Source organism: Budorcas taxicolor, chromosome 4, assembly GCF_023091745.1.
Source record: "Budorcas taxicolor isolate Tak-1 chromosome 4, Takin1.1, whole genome shotgun sequence".
Lineage (NCBI taxonomy): Eukaryota > Metazoa > Chordata > Mammalia > Artiodactyla > Bovidae > Budorcas > Budorcas taxicolor.
Window position 1 is genome coordinate 114,046,765 of NC_068913.1, and position 24,909 is coordinate 114,071,673.

The 24,909-nt window shown below is 52.8% G+C and overlaps 1 protein-coding gene across 2 annotated transcripts; it reads left to right on the forward strand.

Annotated features, from left to right (window-relative positions):
- Positions 1 to 6,944: 6,944 nt before the first annotated feature.
- Positions 6,945 to 11,901, forward strand: LOC128046763 (zinc finger and SCAN domain-containing protein 2). 2 transcript variants are annotated; one of them, XM_052638957.1, is made up of 4 exons: positions 6,945 to 7,068; positions 8,724 to 9,635; positions 10,523 to 10,663; positions 11,225 to 11,901. In XM_052638957.1, exon 2 carries the CDS (start codon positions 8,752 to 8,754, stop codon positions 9,361 to 9,363), a length of 612 nt encoding a protein of 203 aa, XP_052494917.1. In that variant the 5' UTR covers positions 6,945 to 7,068; positions 8,724 to 8,751; the 3' UTR covers positions 9,364 to 9,635; positions 10,523 to 10,663; positions 11,225 to 11,901. The 2 variants fall into 2 exon arrangements, with proteins under 2 accessions (XP_052494917.1, XP_052494916.1); XM_052638956.1 differs by lacking the exon at positions 10,523 to 10,663.
- Positions 11,902 to 24,909: the final 13,008 nt, after the last annotated feature.

The window sequence follows — 24,909 nt, forward strand, 5'->3', positions numbered from 1 at the left end:
ATCCGGAGTTCAGCTCTGAGGACCAGCTGGAGACCAAGTCAGAAGGGTTTTCCTGGGCAGGCTCTCTGGCCCTCCCCCGCCCCAGGGGCTCTGCTGTGTCCCTGTGATGTCCTGCTCTTCTTCAGTGCCTCCCCCAGCCTGCCCTGCTCAGGGAAATTGGGCGCCTGGGATCTCATCAAAACCCACTTTAATGATGGGGAACTCGCTTCCTCAAATCCTGAGGCCAACTCATGCAAGCCCTCCTCCTCCAGGAAGCATCCCAGAGGTACCATGTCTGTGATACTGAAGAGATCAGCTGGGCAGGAGTTTCTGTACAGTGAATGTGTTACCATTCACAAATGTCCTGTGTTTGATGATCAGATCAATCAAACAGCTGTATTGGTAGGATTTGGGGTTAGTGAGGTCTGGTTGCAGCACCCCATCCACTGCCTCCTCTCCCCACCCCTGGCCACCAAAGTCATGAGAATGAAAGCCTGTTCACTGACCCCAGGTGACCACCCCCTCACAAATGGGTGCTCTGGGTCACAGTGGGGACAGGACCAAGTCCATCAGACCAAGAGTAACTGAGGTGCAGGGCCCATTGACCAGGTCACTGATTTCTTAAACAAGCCTCCAGTGTGCCAGGTACTGTACCAGACCTCAGGGACGCTGTGATGAAGAGCCACTGTCTTTGTCAGCTCGGGTTGGCAGAACAGCACCACAGGCTAGGTGTTTCAGTGATGGACATGCGCTTCTCATAGTCTGGGAGGCTGGAAGTCCAAGATGAAGGAGATGGCAGGTTCTTTTCCTGGTGAGGGCCTGCTTCCTGGCTTGCAGACAACCACCTTTTCTTGGTGTCCTCACGTGGTGGGACGGAGGGGGAGAGGGAAAAGTAAAGAGAGGGAGGACCTGGTCTCTCCCTTCCTCTTCTTAGACACTCATCTCACCAGGTGGACCTCACTCGCACTATTTGTTGATGTTCAGTCGCTCAGTCGTGTCCCACTCTTTGCAACTCCATGGACTGCAGCACGCCAGGCTTCCCTGTCCTTCACCATCTCCTGGAGCTTGCTCAAATTCATGTCCATTGAGTCAGTGATGCCATCCAACCATTTCATCCTCTGTCGTCCCCTTTTCCTCCTGCCTTCCATCTTTCCCAGCATCAGGGTCTTTTCTAATGAGTCGGCTCTTCGCATCAGGTTGCCTAAGTATTGGAGCAACTTTGTCTAAACCTAATTCCTATTGCCTCCCAAAGGCTCCATCTCCAGTTGCCATCATACTGGGGGTCAGGAATTCAATATACAAATTTGGGGAACACAGTTCAGTCTACAGCAGTCACAGTCCCTGCTCTCGAGTTCATTTTGATACATAGCTTGGAACAATCTATATACAGTTAATCAACAACTAATTCCCAGTCCTGGCTCTCCCAACAAGGTTTTCTTATTCGCCATCTCACTGTGAGCTGTGAACTGGGCAGGACAGAGATATGGGGAGGGGGTGGGGATGGTCGGACTAGTTCACCAAGTCCCCTTGCCAGTGGATGGTAGGTCCTAGACTTCCTGTTAGCCTCCACCTCTTCCACCTTCACAAGGCTCAGGCTTCTCCAAGGGAGGTCTGGCATCATCAGCTTCAATTTTTAATCCCCTTTCATTTAAAAATAAACTAGGTCAGAGAAAATTTAGGAAGAGGCACGCCATAAAATCAAAGACAAGAAGGTCAGACCTGGCCTCGTGTTTTACAGTTCAAAATGTTCCAGAGCATGCTGAGATTAAAGGCTTGCGTGGGGGAACAGAAAACAACCATGAGTAAATAAATCAGGATCTTCAAAGACTTATTTATAGCCTAACCACAGCCAGGTAAGTGCAAGTCTGCAGTGGGGTTACCCCGGGCCAAGCTTCCAACACACCAGATGAGCTTGGTGGGGTGGGGTTCCAGTAACTGCCTACAGCATCCTTGTGTCCTTTGTTAGGAGCAGGCTGGGAGTTACGACAAATGACTTAGGTACTGGGCAAATGCTTGTCCTTGGCAAGCAGCATGAGCTTCGACTCAGCTGGCCAGATGGCAGCCTTCTTGGGAGAGTGTGGTTCCCCACTGCCCAGCCCCAGAGAGCAGTCCCGGGACCAGAGGAGAAAAGAGAACCAGCAGGGACTTGGCAGGGAGTGCATGGCAGGAGCGGAGCCTCTGCTGAGCTTTTTACTTTTCCTTTTTAAAGTAGTCTGGGTTTGCTAAAGAAATAGCCTTGACCTTTTGGCAAGAGGAGTCCTTGGGGCTGAAAACAGTAGGCTTTTACATGATCCCAGCAGACAGAGGGAAATGAATGATCCCAGCATAGGTTGATCTTTGGGTTAAAAAGAGACCAGAGTCTCCCAGATCTGGAGGGAGAGGGGCCCTAGACCAGTGACGTTCAGAGGACGTTTCTGTGATGATGAAATGTTGTACATCATTTGTACAACAATGTTGTGCCGCTCAATGCCATGGCTACCAGCCACGTGTGGTTGTGGAGCACTTAGCTGTAGCTGGTGGGGTGGTGGACCTCAGAAAACATGAATTTTCCATTTTATTTGATTTTAGTTAATTTCAATGTAAAGAGCCACATGTGGCTATTGGACAGTACAGCCCTAGGAATAATGCTCCTATTGAGAAGAAGTAGAAATGTTTTCTCTTGCCCCCATCTCTCACCCCAGTCTAAAAAGAGCTTTCTTTTGTTGTTAGGAATAGTGGATAGATTCTGTTCTGGGGCTAAATTCTGGCCTTAACCATGTAAGCTGGGGGACCTTGGGCAAGTCACCTAGGTAGAGCATGTAGTGTGGGTTCCTGGTACACAGCACTCAGTCAATAAATGATTGCTGTTGTCACTTAAAAAATGAACCTCCATGTCTGGCTACTTGCATGGCATTTGTAGAAATGGAAGTCGTACCATGGAAAGAGAAGAAATCATTTTCCCCAAACAGAGCTCAGTTGCCATAGAAATTAGCTGTTATCAAGCAGGCTGCAAGCTTAGGGGTCGAATGGATGTCCTAGGTCACATCTGGGGTTTTAATTTCAAGGAAAGAGAACATGGGAGCAGATTAGAACTCGCGCCCAGAGCCCCACAGCACCATCGTCTCACAGTGCCTCCTGGCCTTCGGAGCTGTGGCTGGGGCTGTAGCTTGCCTGCAGTCCCTCACCCCTTACACATCACATCAGCATACCTGCTGGCTGTGGGCCACCCCCTCCCCCAGGTGAAGTTGGCAGACATGCATTCATTCATTCATTCAGCAGACACTGACTGAGGGTCTATGATATGCTGGGCTCTTGGGATACAGAGATGTTGAGAACACAGTCCCTGCCTTTTGAAGCTCGTGAGCTGGTGGGAAAACCACAGTGAGCTAAGTCCCCTTGGAGAGGGAGGTTAGGGATCACCGTCCAGTCTGGGGAGATGGGATGAGCTGATGGAGACCGGTGGCATGGTCACCGAACTGAGTGCAGAAGCGCTGGGGCTGCAGCCCAGAGCTGGGGGAGCCACAGGATGACCAGGCTGACCTCTGCGAGGGAGCACACGTGTCCAGGGGAGTCACGGGGATCTCTGGTCCAGCCAGTGTGCCCTGGAGGTGGGGGAGGGAGGGAATACAGGGCCCTGGGCAGGACTCAGCTGAGCTGGACATGCCTCACCCAGAGGGGGCTCACAGGCCAGCTGTTCTTGGCTGTGAGCAGCCCGGGCCTTTTTTTAAGGATCCAGAGTCCAGCTGTCACCTGAGCCTCGTGGAGTGGTGGGGATCTCCATGCCAGCCCCTGGCCCTGCCTGGACGGAGAAGCCGTGACTGTGTTTGCAGAATACTTCCTCGCTGTCATTCTATTGTGCTCACGACAGCACGTGCCAACGGCAGCGGGAGATGTGTGCGGGGGCGTATGTGTATGAAACCAGAGAAGTGAAGTGAGTCAGCAGAAATCACACACACACAGGCAGGGCCGAGGAAGGAGGCCTCTCGGAGCCCTGGGCATTTCACTGAGAGCAACGAGTTTTAGGTGGTGGTGTCTGCCTCCCCCAACCCCCGCAGCTGTGTTCCTTCCCTTTCTATGTTGGTGTAGCTTACCCGGAAATATGGCACAGATGCTAAAAATAAGGGTGACGTCCTCAGGTATATTATTTTGCTTTTGAGAAATCTGGTCATTTCCTAAGTGTTCCCATTTCTCCTGTAGCCTGTGGGAGAGATGAAAGCTGGTCGGTCTGGCAGGTGATGTTTGCAACCAAAGAGAGCTGGGTGGCGTGGCTGTTCACAAACCAAGCTCCACGGGCCAGGTGGGGTGTGGGTGTGGGTTATCGTCAGTGGTTAGAGGGTCCTTTTGTCAGTACCATGGGCGATCTACACTTGGCCCTGGAGTAAACATCTGCCCTGGTGGCTTCACGTCTTCGGCTTTCCCAGAATTCCTCCCCCACCCCACCACTGACTGTATTTGAAATAGCAGTCTCCTTGGGATGTCTCCTCTGGGGAGCTCCACAAACCTCAGTGAGGGGCTACTGGAGCAGCGTGGATGGGGTGGGTCCTTCAGAGGCTGAGAGTGACCCAAGGGGGGACCTGCTGGGATGAACTGGTCCACGGGGTAAGCTGTGAAAGCTGGTGTCGGGAATGAGGGATTGGTTTTACTCCCAGATGGACCCCCACCTGGAATTCATTTCCCAGGCCCTGGAAGGGACCTTGGGTGCCTGCAGGGCTGCGGGGGCCACCTCCTGAGGCTGGGGGGCTCGTGCCTCCCAGGAGCCTTCATCAGGGATGTTGCCACCCCAACAGCCATATCCACGGTCTGCTGTAAGGAGCCCTGCCTGGACCTTCCAGAATCCTAGCAGTTTTATCCACCCGGCAGCTACAGAGGGCCAGGGTGGAAAGGGCCAACTGATATTCCTCTGCGTGTGTGCATGCATGCATGCTAAGTCGCTTCAGTCTTGTCTGACTCTTTGTGTCCCCCCCCGCACCCCCCACCCCCCCAGCCAGGCTCCTCTGTCCATGGGATTCTCCAGGCAAGAATATACTGGAGTGAGTTGCCTTGTCTTCCTCCAGGGGATCTCCCTGACCCAGGGATTAAACCTGAGTCTTATGTCTCCTGCATTGGCAGACGGGGTTCTTTACTGTTAGTGCCACCTGGGAAGCCCAGAATGTTCCTCTAGCACTTTTAATTTAAAAAATAATTTTCCTTCTCCAGCCTCAGTTACTTCATCTGTAAAATGTAAATTTGGAGGATTTTCCCCTTTGGGATGAGATTATTCCTTCTGATCCTGGTCAGCACGCTGCTTCTGTTTCTCCGCTGAGGGACCAGGGTGATGCCAAGGAGAGGGAGCTGGGCCTGCCTTTCCACCTGGACTCTGCCATGTGGAGCAGTGGGGAAGGGGGGATGGGGAGAGGCAGGGGTGGGGTGTCGGCAGAGCCTCTCTGTGTTTCAATTTTATTTTATTTTCCCATCTATGAAATGGGATAATAACACCTGTATAGGTCAGCTGGCACTGGTTATTGGAAGGCTCTTGCAAGATAATACATGGGAAAGGGCTTTGTAATGAGAGAAGTAATGTTTAGGTAAGGTGTATTATTAAGTGACATTTGGAAGCTGGAATTCAGCCCAGCTCTGTCCACACCAGCTGCCTCCTGGGGTGTTACAAGTGACTCTTGCATGGGTGGTCTTTAGCTTGACTGTAATGGCCTCCTTTGTGGGAAGGATGGGATAGTAGGGGAATAAGTGTCTCTTCTATTCCACCCAGGCATCCAGTCATCCAGTCATCCTGATGGCACAACCTGATGGTAGACTGGGCTCTGTCTCCCACCCATGAAGCCCTTGCTCAGAAAGGTTCCCCGGGGGTGGGGGTGGGGGTGGGGCAGCTTCCTGAGCACACACCTTTCTCTCTCTTGCAAGGAAAGGCTTTGTCCCTCCAGCGCCCCCAGACCCGGCTTCCCAGGTGCTGGGGCCAGTCTGCGGGCCTGACTAGGGTAGCTCGGCTTCCCTGGTGGCTCAGAGTAGAGAATCCACCTGCACTGCGGGAGACCCTGGTTCAATCCCTGGGTGGGGGAAGACCCCCTGGAGAAGGGAATGGCAACCCAGTCCAGTATTCTTGCCTGGAGAAGCTCCATGGACCGAGGAGCCTGGCGGGCTACAGTCCATGGATGGGGTAGCAAAGAGTCGGACACGACTGAGCGACCGAGCACACAGCCGTAGGATGAAGGAGGCGAGGCTACGGCTCTAACTGCTGAATCGGGGGGCCTCGGGGAATCCTGAACCGGGATTGGCTGGGACAAGGGGACCCGGGGCTATCCGCCCGCCTGGGCGTCCTGACAGCCCCCACCCTGGCCCCCAGCCTGGTTCCTTGTCTTGCCCCTGGCGGGAGCCACGCTCGCAGCCCTCCTCGGTGCTCCAGCCAGGCTGTGGGCGAGTTAGACCTCCCAGCCTCACGGGGCTGCTGTGCGGCTGCGGCGACGTTGGCGGCTGCGGCGCTGCGAGGGAGCGGCGGGCTGCGGGGAGGCGGCGCCTCGGGAGTCCCGGGCCGGGGCCGGGGCGGAGGCCGTGGAGGGAGATTACCGTATTTACCCAGGCCGGTGCCGGACCCTTGGGGGCGGGTCACTGCGGGCGCGCTACCGTATTTGCCGGAAGCCGCGCAGACCCTTTCCGGGAGTGGAGAGCGCCGCGACTTACGTATTTATCCCGGGTGGCGTGGTTCCCCCCCCGCCTTACCCCCGGCGTTGCGGGAGCGGGGTGGGTTGCACGAATCCCCTAAGGGAGCCAGGGCTTGCAGCGGAATGGGGTGGGTTGCTGCAGCAGAGTGGGAGGCCTACATATTTTCGTGGGGGTGGGGTTGCGACGCAGAGTTTACCATATTTCTCCAGGATCTTGCTCTGGCCCGAGGAGCTGGCAAGGTTGTGTGCGGGGGTTCGGGTGGGTGGGGTCAGCTCTTCCGATTCACGCCGCGATCTGATAAGAAGAGAGGTGCTGGAGGCTGGCCGTCTTTCTGGGGGTGAGGGAGAAGGGGCCCCCGGAGGCGTTGCGGAGAGTTACCGTATTTGCTTTGAGCAGCGCAGACTCGAGGAAAGAGCCACTGCCGGAGGCCGAAGGACCTGGGGCGCCGCCTGGGCTGTGAGTGCGGGATGGGATGGAGCAACTTGCCGCCGGAAAGACTGGGGACCGTGGCCTGAGACCCTCTCGGCGGGCGGGGCCTTCGACCAGGGGTATAGCTGGGGGAGTGGGGAGGCGGCTCAGAGACAAGGCCAGGCTGAGATTGGCCCAAGGGGACAGAGATCATCTGTCTTTGCAAACATCCGTGCAGCTGCCTGGGGAGAGTTGGGGGTGGGGTCTGTTGCAAGTAGTCCTTGTCCCCTTCCCCGGGGTGAGTGGTGTTCCACCGGGGGCCTGGGGGTAGGGGGAAACAGAGGGGGTGCCTCTGAGACCCCACTCTGCTGGTAGGTCCACTGAGGCGGTGGTAGCAGGGAGATCTGCAAGTGTGGAGAAGGCCTGCATGGAGGTCCAGGTGAAGGGCCAGGAGGCTTCCCTGATAGGGGCGGGGAATAGCATGGGGGGAGGTCAGCTCGACCCCTTGAAGCAAGCCTCAGTGCTCTGCAGGAGCTGGAGCCCAGGATTGGGGGAGGTGTGAGGGTGTTGGCCACAGACAGCGCCCCACAGAAGCAGCGGTCCTTTGGGTCCTGATGACCTGTGGGGGCCAGGAGAGTGGTGGTCTTCTGTGTGTGTGTTTTGAGGGGCACTTAGCTGGTGAGCAGCTAGTACCTAGAGAAGAACTTTTGACAATGAGGAAATTTACGGCCTAGTCCCGGTTCACCTTGCTGGGCGACCTTGGGCAAGTAAGTCGACCTCACTGAGCCTCAGTTTCCCCATCTATAAATTGGGGTTCAATAAGCCTGCCCCTTCCTCAGGGCTGTTGTGGGCAACAATTTAAGAGGGACACAGTACCCTGGGAAAGAGGATCCTTAGGAGAAGCAGTGTGAGGTGGAACTGAACTTGGGGGTGTTTGTTGAGCTGAGAGTGTTCCTCAGCCTTGGGCCAGGCTTTCCTGGGGGGCTGCCAAGAGGAATCAAGCTGAGACCCGCCCCCTGCGAGCTCACACTGTGGTTCAGTGACTTGCAAACCTTTTACAGGCATGCCTCATTTTGATAAACAAAGAGCTGCTGCCTTTAATGTTTAACGGAGGTTACTTTCAAGTTTACAGGGCTTTTGTTTTGTTTCTTCTTTTAAGCTCTGCAAAAATATCTTTAAACCACTGTCGACCCCACCCTTCCCTCCAGATTGGGGATGTCTGTCCCTCCCCTCCTCCTTGAGACTTTGGTTGGAGGGATAAGGCGCACCCGGGTTCAGGACAACTTATAAGACTGGAAGCCCCTGAGTATTACTCATCAGCATTTATTCCATGCCTTGTGTGGCAGGCACAGCGTTTGATGTGGGTCATAAAAGGAAGCAGGTCTGTCCTTAAGCTGCTCACAGATTAGGGAGACAGAGGTGGCATGACCACCCCGTGTGCTGTGTGATGCATGAGGGTCACAGGGTTGGGCCATGTGGCTCAAAAGAAGCTGGAAGGGTCAAGGAAGGCTTCTAGCAGGAGGTGTCATCTGAGAAAGGCCTGAAGGAGGGGTAGGATGTGATTAAGGGGTAGAGAAGAAAGAAGGACATTCCAGCAGGGGGACACTGGCTCGAACAGGACTGGGGAGTGATGGGCACTGAGGCTGGGGGCTGGCCGACCCTCGGGTGCCCTCTGACTCCTCTCTCTGCTTCTGCCTCCTCAGGGGCTGGTGATTGCAGCCGGACGTGCCCATGACCGAGCTGGCATCCTCCGGGGGCGGGTCCCCTGCGGGGGACGGGGAGGAGGGCCTGGGGGACGATCGAGGCCTGGTCATCCACCACCCGGCGGAGGAGCAGCCGCACCGCTGCCCGCTGTGTGGCCAGACCTTCGCTCAGCAGCCCAGCCTGGTGCGGCACCAGAAGGCGCACGCTGGGGCGGGCCGCGCAGCCGCCTTCGTGTGCCCGGAGTGCGGCAAGGCCTTCAGCGTCAAGCACAACCTGGAGGTGCATCAGCGCACCCACACGGGCGAGCGGCCCTTCCCCTGCCCCGAGTGCGGGCGCTGCTTCAGCCTCAAGCAGAACCTGCTCACGCACCAGCGCATCCACAGCGGCGAGAAGCCGCACCAGTGCGCGCAATGCGGCCGCTGCTTCCGCGAGCCGCGCTTCCTGCTCAACCACCAGCGCACCCACGCGCGCATGCCCGCGCCGCATCCGCGCCGCCCCGGCGTCTTCGGGGAGCGCAGGCCCTACTTTTGCGCACGCTGTGGCAAAAGCTTTGCGCGCGAGGGCTCACTCAAGACCCACCAGCGCAGCCACGGCCACGGGCCCGAGGGCCAGGCGGCCCATTTAGGCCGCGTGCTCTGATGCGCGCAGAACCTGCCGCCGCCGCCGACTGTTTCCCGCCCCAGAGCCGCATCTATGACCCCTGGAGATGCCGCTGGGCTGGGGCCCCCTCTCTGGACGGGATCCTGCGAGACTATAAGGGCTGGCTTGGGGGGCGTCTCAAAAGGAGTGGGCCGCTGCCTAGCTTGGGCCGCCTCCTTCCACTCATCCTCCAGGACCCTCCGGGTGGCTGCACCCGGCTGCTTTGGGCCCCAGTGTTGGTTTCCTCCACAGGCACACGCAGCTTAGAGCAGGTGAGACTTAGCACTGGCCAGAGCCCTCTCGGTCTTGTTGGGGGTCACGTGGGGAAGGTGGGGCACACAGGGCTTCTAGGCGTAGGACTGTCTTCTTACTAGATCCTCATTCCCTGAATGCCAGAATTGAAAGCCCCCTGGAGAGGATACTGTCCACAATCCTCAGGCTTCCCCCAGCCCCAAGGTCTCCTGGCACAAGTGCTTCTTATTTAGTACCTTTGAGAAGTCATTTCACTTCACGACACAGTTTGCTTATCTATAAGTAGGGGCTAAAGATGAGGAGGGCCTCCTCCTCCCGGAGATGTTCTGAGGACTGTTAAGTTTAGCAGATAAGAGGGGGTGACATCATTAATTGAGTGCCCCAGTGTGCCAAGCCGTCTGCTGAGTGGGGTCCTTGGGAGGAGCACAGCCCTGTCCCTGGGGTGCTCATACAGGGTGATGCCAGCTACCGTAGGGGACAGACTAAAAGTGTTCTGGGGGGTGGAGAGGTGACTGGTGACACCCAAGACAATCTGATGGTTTGAGCTGGGTCCTGGGGACTCATAGGGAACACAGAGCCTTCCATAGAGTATGGAAGGTTTCTAAGGTGGGCGTCTGAACTTGGAGGCTTATATTTGCTCTACAAAGGATTTGTGGCAGGGAGAGGGGACGCCAAAATGTTTAATGGAAAGAGCCCAGTGAGCACGAGTGTAGTTCAAGGACAACTGGAGGCATGGAAGAGAGATGGAAGTAGGGCCGGGGTCCTGGGGTCGTCCGGGCAAGAGAATTGAGGTTCCATGAGTGGACTGGCCAAAGTCATGCAGTGAGAAAGGGGTGAGCCATGACCTGTCCCCCAGGCCTCAGATTCCAGGCTGATGCTTGGGCTTCTCCGCCATGTGGTCGACAAGGAAAGTGAGGCTCCCCCAGGCTGGCCCTGAGTCACACACAGGAGTTAGTGGTGCAGCAGTGCAAGCCTGGACCTCATTTTGGATTCTGGACCCCAAGACCTTGTATCTCTCCTGTACCATCATTAAGAGATGCTCCTACAGGTGGGAAAAATGGGGCTTTGAGGAAGCGGGACCATGTAGTAGGAGCATGGGCCGGGGCGTTGGTGGGAGATATGGGTGTGTGCAGGGGACGTGGCCTCCTGCGTGGTGGGTTGGGAAGAAGGCAGCTGGGGGCTGGGAGAGGACCTGCCTCCACAGGGCCCTTGCTCCACACCCAGGCTGGTGCTTAGTGCTGGAGACCTGTCTCTGCCCTCCCCCCTTTCCTTAGAGCCGTGTGGCTTCTTGGGGATCAGTTGTCCTCTGCCTGCAGCCCGTAGGTGGCTGTTGCAATGTGGACTAGTGCTTAGTGGTGGAGATTAAGAGATTAAGTCGGGACCTGGGACATCTGGAACCAAGTCACCAAGTACCCTGAACCCACAATGTCTCAGTGGTAAATGGGATTATAATCCTGGGGTGCTTGGTAGGGGCTAAGAGGATGCAAAACCCTGGACTGGGTGCAGGGGGCCCATGACTGCTCCCTCCTAGCCCTGGCTGAGCGGGGAGGCTGGGCGGGGCCATGTTCCACCCCAGACCTGACCCTGGTCTCTTTGTCTTTATGCACAGATGTGGAGTGGTCAGGAGCTCTGGGCAGTGTGCAGGGCGCCTCTGACACAGAGACTCGGAATGGGGCCTTGGGCCTGCGCCCCAGCATGAGGACATGTCCCCTAAGAAGACCTACCTCGGGAGGAGAAGGCAGAGGGTCCGATGGAGCCTGGAATTGGAAACAGACTTTGTGCCTTGGTGGAAAAACTCCCCGGGCCTGCTGGGAATTACAGCCAGAGGAGAGGTGGTCCTGGCTGCCTGGCCTCTCCTGTGGTAGCAGCGATGGTGCATGTGTGGGGAACCCACTTCTGTGCTCCCGCCTGGCCCACCAGAGACAGGAAGTGAGCTTCTGGGGAGGACACAGCAAGTGGAAGCAGACACCCGGCTCCAGAGGCAAGACCAGCCCCCCAGGGATGAGCACGCCTGCAGGCTTCCCTCTCCTTTCAGGGCAGTGGTTTCTTCACACTTTTGGGCTCACGAAGCCCTCTGGCAAGATGGCAAAGGTTATGAACCTTCTCCCTAGGAAGATGCACATACTCATGGGGATGCAGAATCTACGAGGGATTCCAGGAGCTCCGGGACTCCAGGCTGAGATCCCTGGGCCCTGGTGCTAGCCCGCTGCTCCTTCCTGAGCTGACACAGAGTCCTGGGTCAGGGTCTTCGTTCGAGTCACATTTCGTTTCCCCCATTCTGTGCCCATCGACCTTCGTTCCCTTTTCAGGAATAAAGAATTCTGAGGAGGGACTCCAAATAGTCATTCTGTCCTCGCACAGCCCACAGTCGGCACATCAGGAGCCTCAGTTCCCTTCCCCAGCCGTCGTCATCATCCGGAAGCTTGGGGGGCGCTGCTCTGCTCTCCTCTGGTTTGGGGTTGCTTGTTCTGGCTTCCTGAGTGCTGGCTCAGGATGATGCAGAGAGGGTGAGGAGGGAGGCTGGGGAGGAAGCGGCACATCCCTGCTGGTGCCCGCCAGCTCCGGGCAGGGAGAGAGGCTGGCAGACAAGTTTCCGGTTGTCCACAGGGCACAGAGGAACAAGAGGAGGGCGAGGCTGGGGCCAGCCACAGGGCGAGGGCTCCTCCGGGCTTCACACCTGGCCTGGAGCTCCCTGGCCTCCCCAGAGTGGACCGCCCCTCAGAAAAAGGGGGACCGACTATGGCCCGGCTGGGGTTTTGGGGACAACCAGACTTTGTAAGGTGGGTTATGGAGAGTGAAACCCTTGGGGGTGGGATAGGACTTTAGTTATGACATGCAGGTCAAATCCCAGGGATGTGAGTGCCGGGGTGAGGGGGAATTGTGTTGAGGTGGGGGTGGGGGTTTCCCAGGGCTGAGCTGGGGTTCAGTCAGGGTTGCTGGGGGCCCCCATGGGTCTCTGGTGCAATTTGCACATGGGTTCTTACTGACCGCCTGCCATGCGCCAGCTTCTGGGATAACAGGCCACTCTGCGGAGGTCAGAGAACAAGGCCCCACGCTTCTGGAACTCCCATCACTTGGGTCCTTGGCTCACCTGGGGGGACCCTCGCAGACACCCCTGCTCTGCTCATCTTCCACCTCCCCTGGTGCCGGTCTGACCTGTGCCCCTCCGCCCACCTCTGCTCCTCCCTCCTAAGCCCTCTTCTCCACCAGGCCTGCCTTCTAGAACCACCTAGCACACACCCCTCCCTCCTTGGAACAGTCCCTGTTTTAACACACCATCTCGCCCATGAGAGGTATGTGCAGGCTTATACTCAAGTTTCCTCTGTGTGTGTCACGGGGGCGATGGGGGGGCCTCCCTGAAGGCGAGGGTCGTGTCCTTCCTTCTTGAACTCTGGCAGGGTCTACAGCAGGGCTGGACTCATACACCCAGGAATTAGTTGCCCACTGGCTGGTGGGTCCAGGGCAGGAGGCCACGGGATGGGAGGTTGGGGGGGGGCGGTGTGCCCACTGAGTGCATTTTACTGGGCTGTGGGCTGGTCTCCCAGACAATAATGGGAAGTCATGGGAGGCCTCTGGTTCTCCCCTCCTTGGGGCAGTGGGACAAGAGAGACCCCGTCCCCCCACCCCCTCCTGCCCCCGCCACCCCTCCCCAACCCCGTCTGGCTCCTCAGGAGTGTGTGGCATTGGACGTTCAGGCTGGATGTCTCCCTAGGTGACCGACGCCTGCCGGAGCTGACTAACAGGAATTGATGTTTTCGCGACACCAGCTCGTGTGAGGAGTGGTCATTTGAGCTCAGCTGGGAGCAGGGAAGCCTCTACCTCGGCCTCCTTCATTTTCGGGGTTACGTTCAAGGTCACAGAGCTCCAAAGTCACAGCAGTGAGTCAGCTTGGGCTCCCCCCAGCTGGCTAATGACTGCTACTGGATTTGGGTAATAGATAGATATCAAGGTGCCTTGGAGTAAGCCCCCGCAGCTTGCCCAGCTTGAGGCCAGGCAGAACTGCAGAGAACCTTCGAGGTGGTTCCCTCTGCTGGTCCCTGAGCGCTGGGACACCTGGGCGCCAGCCCATCCCCACCAGGAGGCCCTGGCCGGTCCTGTCCCTCTCCTGACTCTGCTCCTCCTGCGTCACGGGTTCTGAGACTCGAACAAGTACCGCATGCACTGCAGAGACCACGCAGAGGGAGGGGCGTATCCTGCTGTGTCTCCCACCAAAGGCAGGTCCGGCCGCTGACACGCTGCTTCAGCTTCACAGCCCGGGGTCTCCTGGCGCAGGAGGTGCTGGAGCCTGGCGTTGTGCTAGGCCCGCCGCCGGATTGCCAAGACATCGATGAGTGATTTCTCCTTCAGTCCCTGGTGAGGGCTGGGTCTGGTCATGGCCCATGGTTATGGGCTCATTCCTGAACCTTCCTTCCATGCCTCACTCTTCGACTCACACCTGGGGCTGCGTCAATCGTGTCTATCAGCCGATGGGGGTCTTGAGTCGGGGTAACTTGTGGACAAGGGCCTGGGAGACCAGACTCAGGTCGGGGTGAGTCAAAGCAGGAACCTCATTCAACTCAGATCCACTGACACCTTAAAGGGGAACCATGGGATCTGTAACTGAGAAGGGTGGGGACTTGACCGTGGTGCCGGGACCCAGCCCATCTCCCTCTCTGCTGCCTCCCTGTCTCGCAGGGCAGGAAGGAGCAGGCAGCAGCTCTGCCTTCTGCTTGCCCAGGCTCAGTTCCTTCCCTGAGAGTCAGAACCAGCTGCAGGGCTGACCATCCTCGGCCGGAATCTGTTGATGCTTGTTGCCAGAGCAGTGGCTTCACTAGACCTGGGGAGCGCCACATGTTGGATGGCCTGGCCTGGGCACATGCCGCCCCAAGAGGCTCAGCTCCACCTGGAGGCCGTGGTGTGTGTGTTGGGTGGCGGGGGGGCGGGGGGGAGGTGGTGGTGGGAAGGGACGAATCACCAGGGAAAACCAGAGTTGAGAGGGCGGGCGAGTGGACTCCGAGTGGCAGTCCAGCACCCCTGCTATACCCAGCAACCTCGTGGTTTGTTATAACTGCAAAATTGCAGCCCCCTCCCACCTCTAATCAGAAACGGCCCTTTAACAAGAGGTCCAGGCTGTCGTGTGTGCAGGTGGTCTGCCCTACCGCACTTTCCCACCTCTCTCGGGTGGGCCTTTTGACTCCGACATGCCATCAACCCTACTGTGCATAGAGGCAGGAGACTAAAGCATGTCATTTGTCTTAAGCAGCTTGGATGTAGAGACAAGACGCTGTCTCCACCTTCTGGAACCTCCAGGGTCCAGGATCCCAGACACAATGCCCCTCCATCCCACGTCCCCAGGGGACAGAGCATTCATCAGCGGTGCCCAGCCTGGCCTGGGCAGCCTGGCTTTATGAGAATTTTCCATCAGCAGAGAGCACAGCACAGGAGAGAAAGGTCCAGGAAAGGGCCGGTCCTGAGAAAGCAGAGCAGCTCCTCCACCCAGTCTGTGCACCCTCCCTGACTCCCTGCTCCACCCTCCTTCGAAGCATCACTAAGCCTCCCTCTCCTCACCCTAGTAATGCCCACGTGAGAGGATGTCTACAGTGGAGGATGTCTACAGTGGAGGCTGCCAGGACCCTGTGGATTCCCTTTGCAAGCTGCTTCCAGCGCTGACTGCTAAGCTTCACAGCTGCTTAGCCTGGGGGCTGCTCCCAGACCATCCCCGCCACTGCGAGTGAGCGCTGACCCAGCAGTCACTGTGTCTGGGTGTGGGGCCAGACCTGAGGGCAGGCTGTGCTGGGGATCAGGCTACACTGGGCTCCTGCTGAGACCACATCTCTGGCTCCTTCCCCAACCTGAGCCTGCGTCCCACTCCCCTGCTCCTGAGAGCCCCTCCCAACACTTCTCATTCCCCTTGAACAGAATCTTTGGCTCAGCCTCCACTTCTTAGGACCTCAATCTAAGACAGTGTCGCTGAGACATACACGCTCAATTACATGATCAAAGCATCTCGCACAGATGAGATCGTGACTAGTATCGAGTTCTGCCTGCTGCTGTGGGCTTTCATCAAAGAGCGCTGGTGGACAGATTGGAGGTGGTTGTGTTCTTTGTGAGGTGGTGAAACCCACGTAGAACAGATAACCATTGCTTTTCTTGTGCCAGCCTTAGACTTAGGTAGCATTTCAAACACAGATGCTTCAGACCAGCATATTAGCTTGTTGTGTTTGGGCATGCGTGCTAAGCTGCTTCAGTCATGTCCGACTCTTTGTGACCCCATTGACTGTAGCCTGCCAGGCTCCTCTGTCCATGGGATTCTCCAGGCAAGAATACTGGAGTGGGTTGCCATGCCCAACTCCAGGGGATCTTCCCCACCCAGGGATGGAACCCGCATCTCTCACCTCTCCTGCATTGGCAGGTGGGTTCTTTACCACTAGTGCCTCCTGGGAAGCCCTTTGTGTTTAATAAAAATCATTTTTAAAAGGCTGTTGTTAGGCAGAGCACCAGAGGACCAAGGCGGCTTGGAGATGTGGAAAGACCCTAGGGGCTGAGCTGGTCCTTCTCCGCTCCTGGAAACCTGCTAGCAGACAAGCAGCACCCTGAATCAGGGTTCAGGCGCATGGGTTCTGGAGGCCTGAGTTGATAGGGGCAGTGTGAACTGTGTCCAGGTGTGGAGCCTGAGCGATTCGGGAGTGGGGTGGTGTGATGGTGCCTGTGGGTCCCTAGAGGTGGCAGAGACAGTGGCTGGAGGATAGAGGGGACAGAGCCTCTGGCGCACGTGAGCACCCCCAGAAATGACTAGAGGTGTGCGCTGTGGGCTCCTAGGGGAGGAATGGACCCCGCAGAGTCCTGGGGGCAGGGGAGCGCTTGGTCTGTATGTAACAGCCTGTTTCAGGCTGCTGGAGCAGGACACTGGTCACCGCTTTCCCACCTTGCCTCTGTGCTGGCTCAGGGGGCCTGTTACCGTGTTTTCTCTGCCAACGCCCTCGACAGCCCGGCTGCCTGCCCTGTGTGCCCCTCTTTATTCCAGCTGCAGAATCCCAGGGACAGGATTGATGTGACTAGTCACCGTCCCTTGGACAGAGCTCATTCTCCCCGCGCTTCCCATGTGACCTGTGAGCCTGGAGCTGGCATCCCAGGCGCAGGCCCAGTGGCCCCGCTGAAAGTTTCAGTCCCGGGAACTCGGGGATGCCTGAGCACGTGTTCCTGGAAGGGAGGGTCAGCTGACAGGCTCCTGGGGTCTGACTTGTCCAGCCTTGGATTCTGGTTTCTCCCTCACTTTTACGTGCAAATCTCTCTGCCACCGCCCCCCGCCCCTCCCTGGGATAGGTGGAGGGCATGTTAGTTTTGATTGGATTCGAGCTCTGAGTAGGGTGCTGGAGTTGGAACAACAACAAAAAAATCCCCATTGGACCTTCTTTCTGTTCCCATGACCTCTGCCTGGCTGGTGTATGTTAATATTTGGAGTCCCTTCTCCCTAATGCCTGGAGAGGGTTATATAAAGGGGGACTGTTAGCTTGGCCAGCACTCCGAGTATATTCAGGAAATCTTGCAATATGAGAAAATCAAGGGACAGAGCCAGTGAATACAACAGTCCCACTTATGAAGTGAAGTGAAGTCGCTCAGTCGTGTCTGACTCTTTGTGACCCCATGGACTGTAGCCTACCAGGCTCCTCTGTCCATGGGATTTTCCAGGCAATAGTACTGGAGTGGTTTGCCATTTCCTTCTTCAGTCCCACTTATGGGACGATGTTAAAAAAAAAAAGGTATCATTGAGAGGTTGTATTCTGTGAATACAATGAAATTAGAAATACAGGCACACCTGCGAGATATTGTGGGCTTGCTTTCAGACCGCTGCAATAAAGTGAATATTGTAACGAAGCGTCACGTGAATTCTTTGTCTCCTAGTGCATATAAAAATTCTGTTTACGCTATAGTCTGTTTAGTGTGCAGTAGGATTATATCTCAAACAAAACAATGTATGCCAACTTAATTTAAAAATACTATATTACAAAAAAATTCTAACCATTATCTGAGTCTTCAGTAAGTCCCAGAGTAACATCAAAGATCACTGATCACCGATCACTGTAATGTAATATGTTAACATTATTTCATATCATGATAATGAAAATGTATGCAATATTGTGAGAAAAATGTGACACAGACATGATGTGAGCAGATGCTGTAGGAAAAATGACACAGGTAGACTTGTCCAACACAATATTGCCATAAACCTTCAGTTTGTAAAAAAACGCATCATCTGTGAAGTGCAATAAAAAGATGTATGCCTATGATTAACAAAAAGATGACAAAATGAATGAATGACTGTGAAAACACCACCTTACAAACTTTGAGTCATGCAACCACAATTTAACCCTTAAATATATTCATCAGAAGAGAGGACTTCTTGATTTTGAAAATGAAGAAGTCAAGAGTTTAACTTAAAAAGTTAGGAAAAGAACAACAGAATATGCCCAAAGAAAGAAAAAAAAATAATAAGAGAGGTAAAATTTAATTAAAATAGGAGCTCAGATTGCTTTATTTGGGAAAGTTTTCAACCTCTAATGATAATTCTTCATATATAAACAGAGAATAGTGGGGAAAATATCCCCAAATGTTTTAATGAGGCTGGTATAACCTTGAAAATGAAACCAGACAAGGACAGGACAATGAAGGAAAATTTTCAGCCCGTCTCACATATGAGGATCTCCACAAAAATCCAAAATAAAATCTTGGCAAGTCAAATCCAGAAATATATTTAAAAATGTATCATGACCAAAAAGGGTTTATTAAAAAAATATAAAGAGGTTTCAACATAAGGAAAATCTATTAAAAAATATACCGCTGCAACAGATTAATGGAGACAGGGCATGGCCATCTCAGTATATTCAGAAAAAGCAGTCTTCCTCCTCACCTCAGTTTACCTTCCTCCTCTGCTATTTTTTAAAAAGTGAAAGTATAGTTGATATTAGCATTATGTTACTTTCAGATATATAACATGGAGATTCAAATTGTTTATCGATTACACTCTAAAGTTATTATAATAAAATACTGGCTATATTCCCTGTGCTGTACAATGCCTCTTTGTAGCTTATTTATTTTCTACCTCTAGTTTGTGCCTGCGAGTGGCTCAGACGATAAACAATCTGCCTGCAGTACAGGAGACCTGGGTGTGATTTCTGGGTTAGAAAGATTCCCTGGAGAAGGGAATGGCAGCCCACTCCAATATTCTTGCCAGGAGAATTCCATGGACAGAAGAGCCTGGCGGGCTACTACCCCTATCTTGCCCCTCACTCCTTCCTGCTCCCCACTGGTAACGGTTAGTTTTGTTCTCAATATCTGTGAGCTTGTTCGCTTTGTTACATTTCTTCATTTGTTTTATAGTTTAGATTCCACGTATAAGTGATAACATACAGTGTTTGTCTTTCTCTCTCTGATTTATCGCACCAAGCATAATGCCCTTCAGGTCCATCCATCTTGCTGTAAATGGCAAAACTTCATTTTTTAATGGCTGCATAGTATTCCATTGTATATATATATATACACCATATCTTCTTAATCCATTCATCTGTCAATGGACACTTAGATTGCTTCCATATCTTGGCTACTGTAAGTAAAGCTCCTATAAACATTGTGTGTGTGCACTCAGCCGCTCAGTTGTGTCCAATTCTTTGTGACCCCATGGACTGTAGCCCACCAGGCTCCTCCGTCCATGGAATTCTCCAGGCAAGAATACTGAAACAGGTTGCCGTTTCCTTCTCCAGGGGATCTTCCCAACCCAGGGATGGAACCCGCAAGTCTTGCATCATCTGCGTAGGCAGGGGTTCTTTGCCACTGCACCACTGCATCAGGTGCATGTATCCTTTCAAATTAGGGTTTTCATTTTCTTCAGATACCTATCCAGGACTGGGACTACTAGATCATATGGTAACTATATTTTTAGGTTTTTGAGGAATCTCCATACTGTTTTCCATATGATGGCACCAATTTGCATTCTCATCCACAGTGTAGGAGGGTTCCCTTTTCTCCACATCCTAATACTTGTTATTTGTGCTCTTCCTACTCTTCTTTATCTTTTAAAAACTCACACTCTCATGGGTAAGACTTTGCCCCTGTTTCCTCTTCCTGGAATATTCTGGAAAATTATGCTCCCAGACATTCCCAGTGCTCTCTTGTCAATGAGATATCTGTATAGCTGTCATCTCATGGAGACATTTTCTAAATGCTTGACTCAACAGCTCCCTATGTGTGCTTTTCCCTATCAACCAGCTTTATTTCCTCTGCCACAGTGATCACAGACATGACCTTGTTTATTTATTTGTTGGTTTGTTCATTATCTCTCACTTCAAATGTAAGTACCAAGGGTAGTGGGACTCTGTCCATCCACAGCCCAGAACAATGCCTGGTACAGGTTAGGTGCTGTATAAATACTGGTTGTGTCAGCTGACTTGGGTTTCTTGGCTGTTACTGGGGCATACGCAGGAAATTTTACTGTATAGAGAATTAAACTTGTTAATTGTTCTAAGTATAAGGAAGTCTTTTTGAGTCTGCAGTTAACAGCAAAGTTTATATGTCACTCTCATCGACATTCAGTTGAAAGTTTATTGATTTCAATTTTTCAGTTTTCTTTAGGTACTCTGGAATGAAAATAGTCCTTAACATTTTTATAATTTTGCAAAACCTGTAAGCCCCAGGCATTCTACCTGTGATGTCTACTGGAAAATTGGACCTTTTGGGGGGAATTATGTAATTTATATATTTCTCTTTTTGTCCGTGAATCCAGTAAATGGAATTTACTTCGTTTTTAAGGTGCAAGTTGTGTGAGATGATCGGTTTCCTGTGTCCTGAGGTGTAGGCTGCACATAGAGTTAGCCACGCCGCTTGTCAGATGCCAACGGGAAAGACGCGCCCTCTAGCGCACATTTCGAGAACTGATGTGGCTTGAATTGGACTTTGTTCTCTGAGGCCTGCCTGGCCGCGTTTTTATTACAGTGTACAAATCAGGGACTATGCAGGCGGTTAGTAAATATTTGCTGGATGACTAAATAGAACCATGAGGCTTTCGAGTGCCCTATGGAAGTGAGTGAAAAAGAAAAATCACAGCTGTAAACTGTCCCCTTAGAGATGAAGTGAAGGTTGATGATAACCCAAAGGCTGATGAGAAGAGAAACATGGAGGTAATGAATTTCAACATACATTTCTTGTCTGAGTTTCAAGAGGGGAGAAGAAGAAAACGTGGAGTAACTTTCCAAAGGGAATGAGCCAAAAATCTGGCGATGAAAGTTTGCTCATCAAAATTAATTTAAAGGGACTTTTTAAACGGGAATAGGCCCCAAATGGGGTGAGGCACAAACTCTACAGGCTGCCGAGTCGACCACAGGATGAGAGAAAAAGAAGAATGCAGTAAGAGTGGGAAACACAAAGACCAGCTGAAAACGGTGGGTTGTTTTCATCTGTAAGCAAATCTTTAAAATATAGACGTTACACTTACATGTGGAATCCAAAATATGGCACAAATAAACCAGTGTATAGTGGGCTTCCCTGATAGCTCAGTTGGTAAAGAATCTGCCTGAAGTGCAGGAGACCTGGGCTCGATTCCTGGGTCGGGAAGATCTGCTGGAGAAAGGATAGGCTACCCACTCCAGTTGTTGGCTTCCCTTGTAGTTTAGCTGATAAAACACCTGCCTGTAACGCAGGAGACCTGGGTTCGAAAGATCCTCTGGAGAAGGGAAGGGCTATCCACTCCAGTATTCCTGCCTGGAAAATTCCATGGAGTGTATAGTGCATGGGGTCACAAAGAGTCAGACATGACTGAGGGACTTGCACTTACACTTTCACGCTCATAGGTGGTGCTAGTGATAAAGAACCCACCTACCAGGTTAGACGTAAGAGACGCCAACTGGATCCCTGGGTCAGGAAGATCCCCCTGGAGGAGGGCATGGCAATCCATTCCAGTACTCTTGCCTGGAGAATCCCATGGACAGAGGAGCCTGGCGGGCTACAGTCCATGGGGTCGCACAGAGTTGGACACGACTGAAGCAGCTTAGCATGGCAAACCTATCTATGAAACAGAGACAGAATGGCGGATATAGAGAGCAGATTGGCGATAGGAGCAGACTCCTCCAAAGAGGAGGGGGTTGAGGAATGGGTGGAGTGGGAGGTTGGGGCTAGCAGATGTAAGCTTTTATATATAGCATGGATAAACAGCAAGGTCCTGCTATATAGTACAGAGAACTATATTCAGTATCCTGTGATAAACCATAATGGAAAAGAATACATTAAAAAAATGTGTATATACATATAACGGAAACACTGCTGTACAGCAGAAATTAACACAAAATTGTAAATCATCTATATGTCAGTAAAAATATTGATAATATATAGCTGTTATTAGGAAAATTTGAATGCTTATTGGATATTTGATAATATGGAATTACTAACTAGGTTATTGTGCTTGTACAATGAAAGGACTTTTAGTGTTCCTACGCAGGGAATGCAATGCTCTCTGAAATTTGCTTCAAGACCTTCTGGGGCATGGGTGTGAGAAGGTGCAGCTAGAGGTGAGGCACTATTGACTGTGTGTTGATGATTTGAAGCTGGGTGAGAGGGGACTGGGGGTCATTACAGCCTTCTGTCTACCACTGTCATGTATTAGAAGATTTCTGTAATAACAAGGTGAAGTATCTTCGAGCCCAATCCTTCAAGCCCTTAGAATGTTCCCTTCTTAATACTTCTGAAAAAGCAGAAGTGTTGGGGCGGGGAGGAAATGATTGAGGCTGATTTAAAGTCTTGGTTTTGAGCCCTTTCCTTTTGTCCAAAAGATGAGGATGGGGAGGAGTCCAGAGGATGCCCTCTTAAGGGGTGATGCCATATACGGGTCTCTTCAAGACGAGGAAAGATGATCTAATTATTAAATAGGTAATTGGGCCAAATTGCTTCGTGGCCGGATCGACTTAAGGATACATTAGTGGAAAATTTGAAAACTTTCCCAAATGCTGCTGAGGAAAGAAAATTGCCTTAAAGACAATCAGCTGGTTGAGTATGAATCGATTTTTGACCTCGAGAATGGCAGTTCTAAGCTGGGATGTCTTGAAGGTTTTTGTTGTTGTTGTTGAACTAAATGTGTTTAAAAGGAAAACCAACATAAAGCACTTCTGAGAGAATCCTAGGTCTTTGGCGTGATTACGATCACAGAGGATCACAGAGGAGTCTGATCCCTTGGGGTGGAGGTGCGGTGCAATGCCTCTGAAGTATCAAGAGAGCCGGTGGGGAATGCTGAGCCCCTGCCTGGATTTCAGAGGTTGAGGCTCAGCTGTAACAGAGTTCTCTGAGTGAATGGCTGCTCTTTTGAATTTTTGGAAGTCATTTTGGTGTTTGCCTGACCTTAGAAAAATTCTAAGGAACACTAGGAATGCCTAGGGAGTGTATTGAGAAAGGCAGCGTTAATTCAGCTTCCAGTAGAGACAGGTTCTGGGCTCCACACTCTGGGTCTTCTTTCTGGATGAGGTGGGATGGGCGGTGGGATGCCACGGGACTGCTGTTTGCATTGCTGGGGCTTCCACTGACTTTTCAGTGACCACCGCACAGAAATGGCTGAGGTTGGAAGAGCGTGAGTCTTGGTATTAAAACTGGGTTAGAATCCCAGCTCTGTCACTTCCAGCTGTGATCTTGGGTGAACTGGCTCCTAACAGGAATTTTCTGTTTCTCTGCCCGAAGAAAGGCATGAATGCCTGTTGGGGAGTGTCTTCCTGTTTTTTTTTTTTGTTATTTCCTAACTTAAAAAAACAATTGAGGTAAAACTGATTTTTAGTGTTCGTGTCAAGGGTGTAGCACAACAATTCAGTTATATATATATGTGTGTGTGTGTGTGTGTGCGTGCGTGTGTGTGTGTGTGTGTGCGTGCTAAGTCGATGCAGTCATGTCCAACTCTTTGTGACCTCATAGTCTGTAGCCTACCAGGCTCCTCTGTCCATGGGATTCCCCAGGTGAGAATACTGGAGTGGGTTGCCAAGCCCTCCCCCAGGGCATCTTCCCGACCCAGGGATTGAACCCAAGTCTCTTATGTCTCCTGCACTGGCAGGCGGATTCTTTATCCCTAGTGCCACCTGGGAAGCTATATATATATATTCCTTTTCAAATTCTTTTCCCTTATGGGTTATTACACAATATTGGGTTGAGTTCCCTGTGCTATACAGTAGGTCCTTGTTGGTTATCTATTTTTTACATAGTAGTGCGTATATGTTAATCCCCAACTCCTAATTTATCCCTCCCCCTGTTACCCTTTGGTAACCATAAGCTTGTTTTCTATGCTGTGGGTCTGTGTCATTTCACCAGGCTTCACCCCTAAACGATATCGGGTGGTATTTGCCTTTCTCTCTCTGGCTTACTTCACTTAGTGTGAGGTGTCCCCTTCTTTCCAAAGCACTTCCTTCAGTGTCCATTTCAGGGCTGCACCCCTGAGTCCTCGTCCCAGCGCGGGACAGGTGCCACCCCACCCTGACCGCCTGCACCCCACCTGGCAGGCAGAAGAGATGCATGGAGGGGAGAGTCGGGGGGACCCTTGAGCAGGGAGGGCCATGGCTGGCTCTGGGGATCTGCACCTGACCAGGGAAATGCAGTGATCAGCGGGTCGGGATTTCCAGGACTTCCAAAAGGCCCTTGGTAAACCCTCCAGAACTTCCACTTGGGCTGGAAGAATAAAACGAGCAGTTTCTGTTTCTCTAATTTGAGGGGTTTGAGAAATGGAAGCCAGACTTTCTTCATTTCCACCGTGAACAGGATGGAGGCGAGTTTTCCTTGCTTGAAACCTTTCTGCTAGTGCCCCCCTTGCATGGGGTGTGAGTGCTGAGTCTGAAGTGTCCTCACCTCATCTTTCCCTTCGAGATGCTGCAGATCCGGTGAGGCCCGAACCCTCCTTTTCTGTGTGGAATTGCCCTGAGACCAGATGAAATCTGAGGAGGCCTGGAAGCTGTGGTGGGCACAGTGCCATCCAGAAACTGGGGAGCCGAGGGGGACTAATTGGGCTGGAGAGACCCCACTTGGTGGGGGTCTCAGGCCTCACCTGGAGCAGGCGCATCTCAGGAGAAGGCAACATACTAAACGTTTGGGGGAAGTGATGGAAGTTCATGGCCCAAAAGTCAGACCATGTGCAGAGCTGCAGGAAGAGGCCAGACACCTGCGCCTATGTTGCCACCTGGGACCCTGCAGGTTTTTCCTTTACCTCTCCAGGCAGGCTTCCACTTTCTAGAAGCAAGATAATAGAACCTGCTTCCTATTTGTACTGATGCAGAATGTGATTTCTAGGTGGGTTATTTCTAGAAG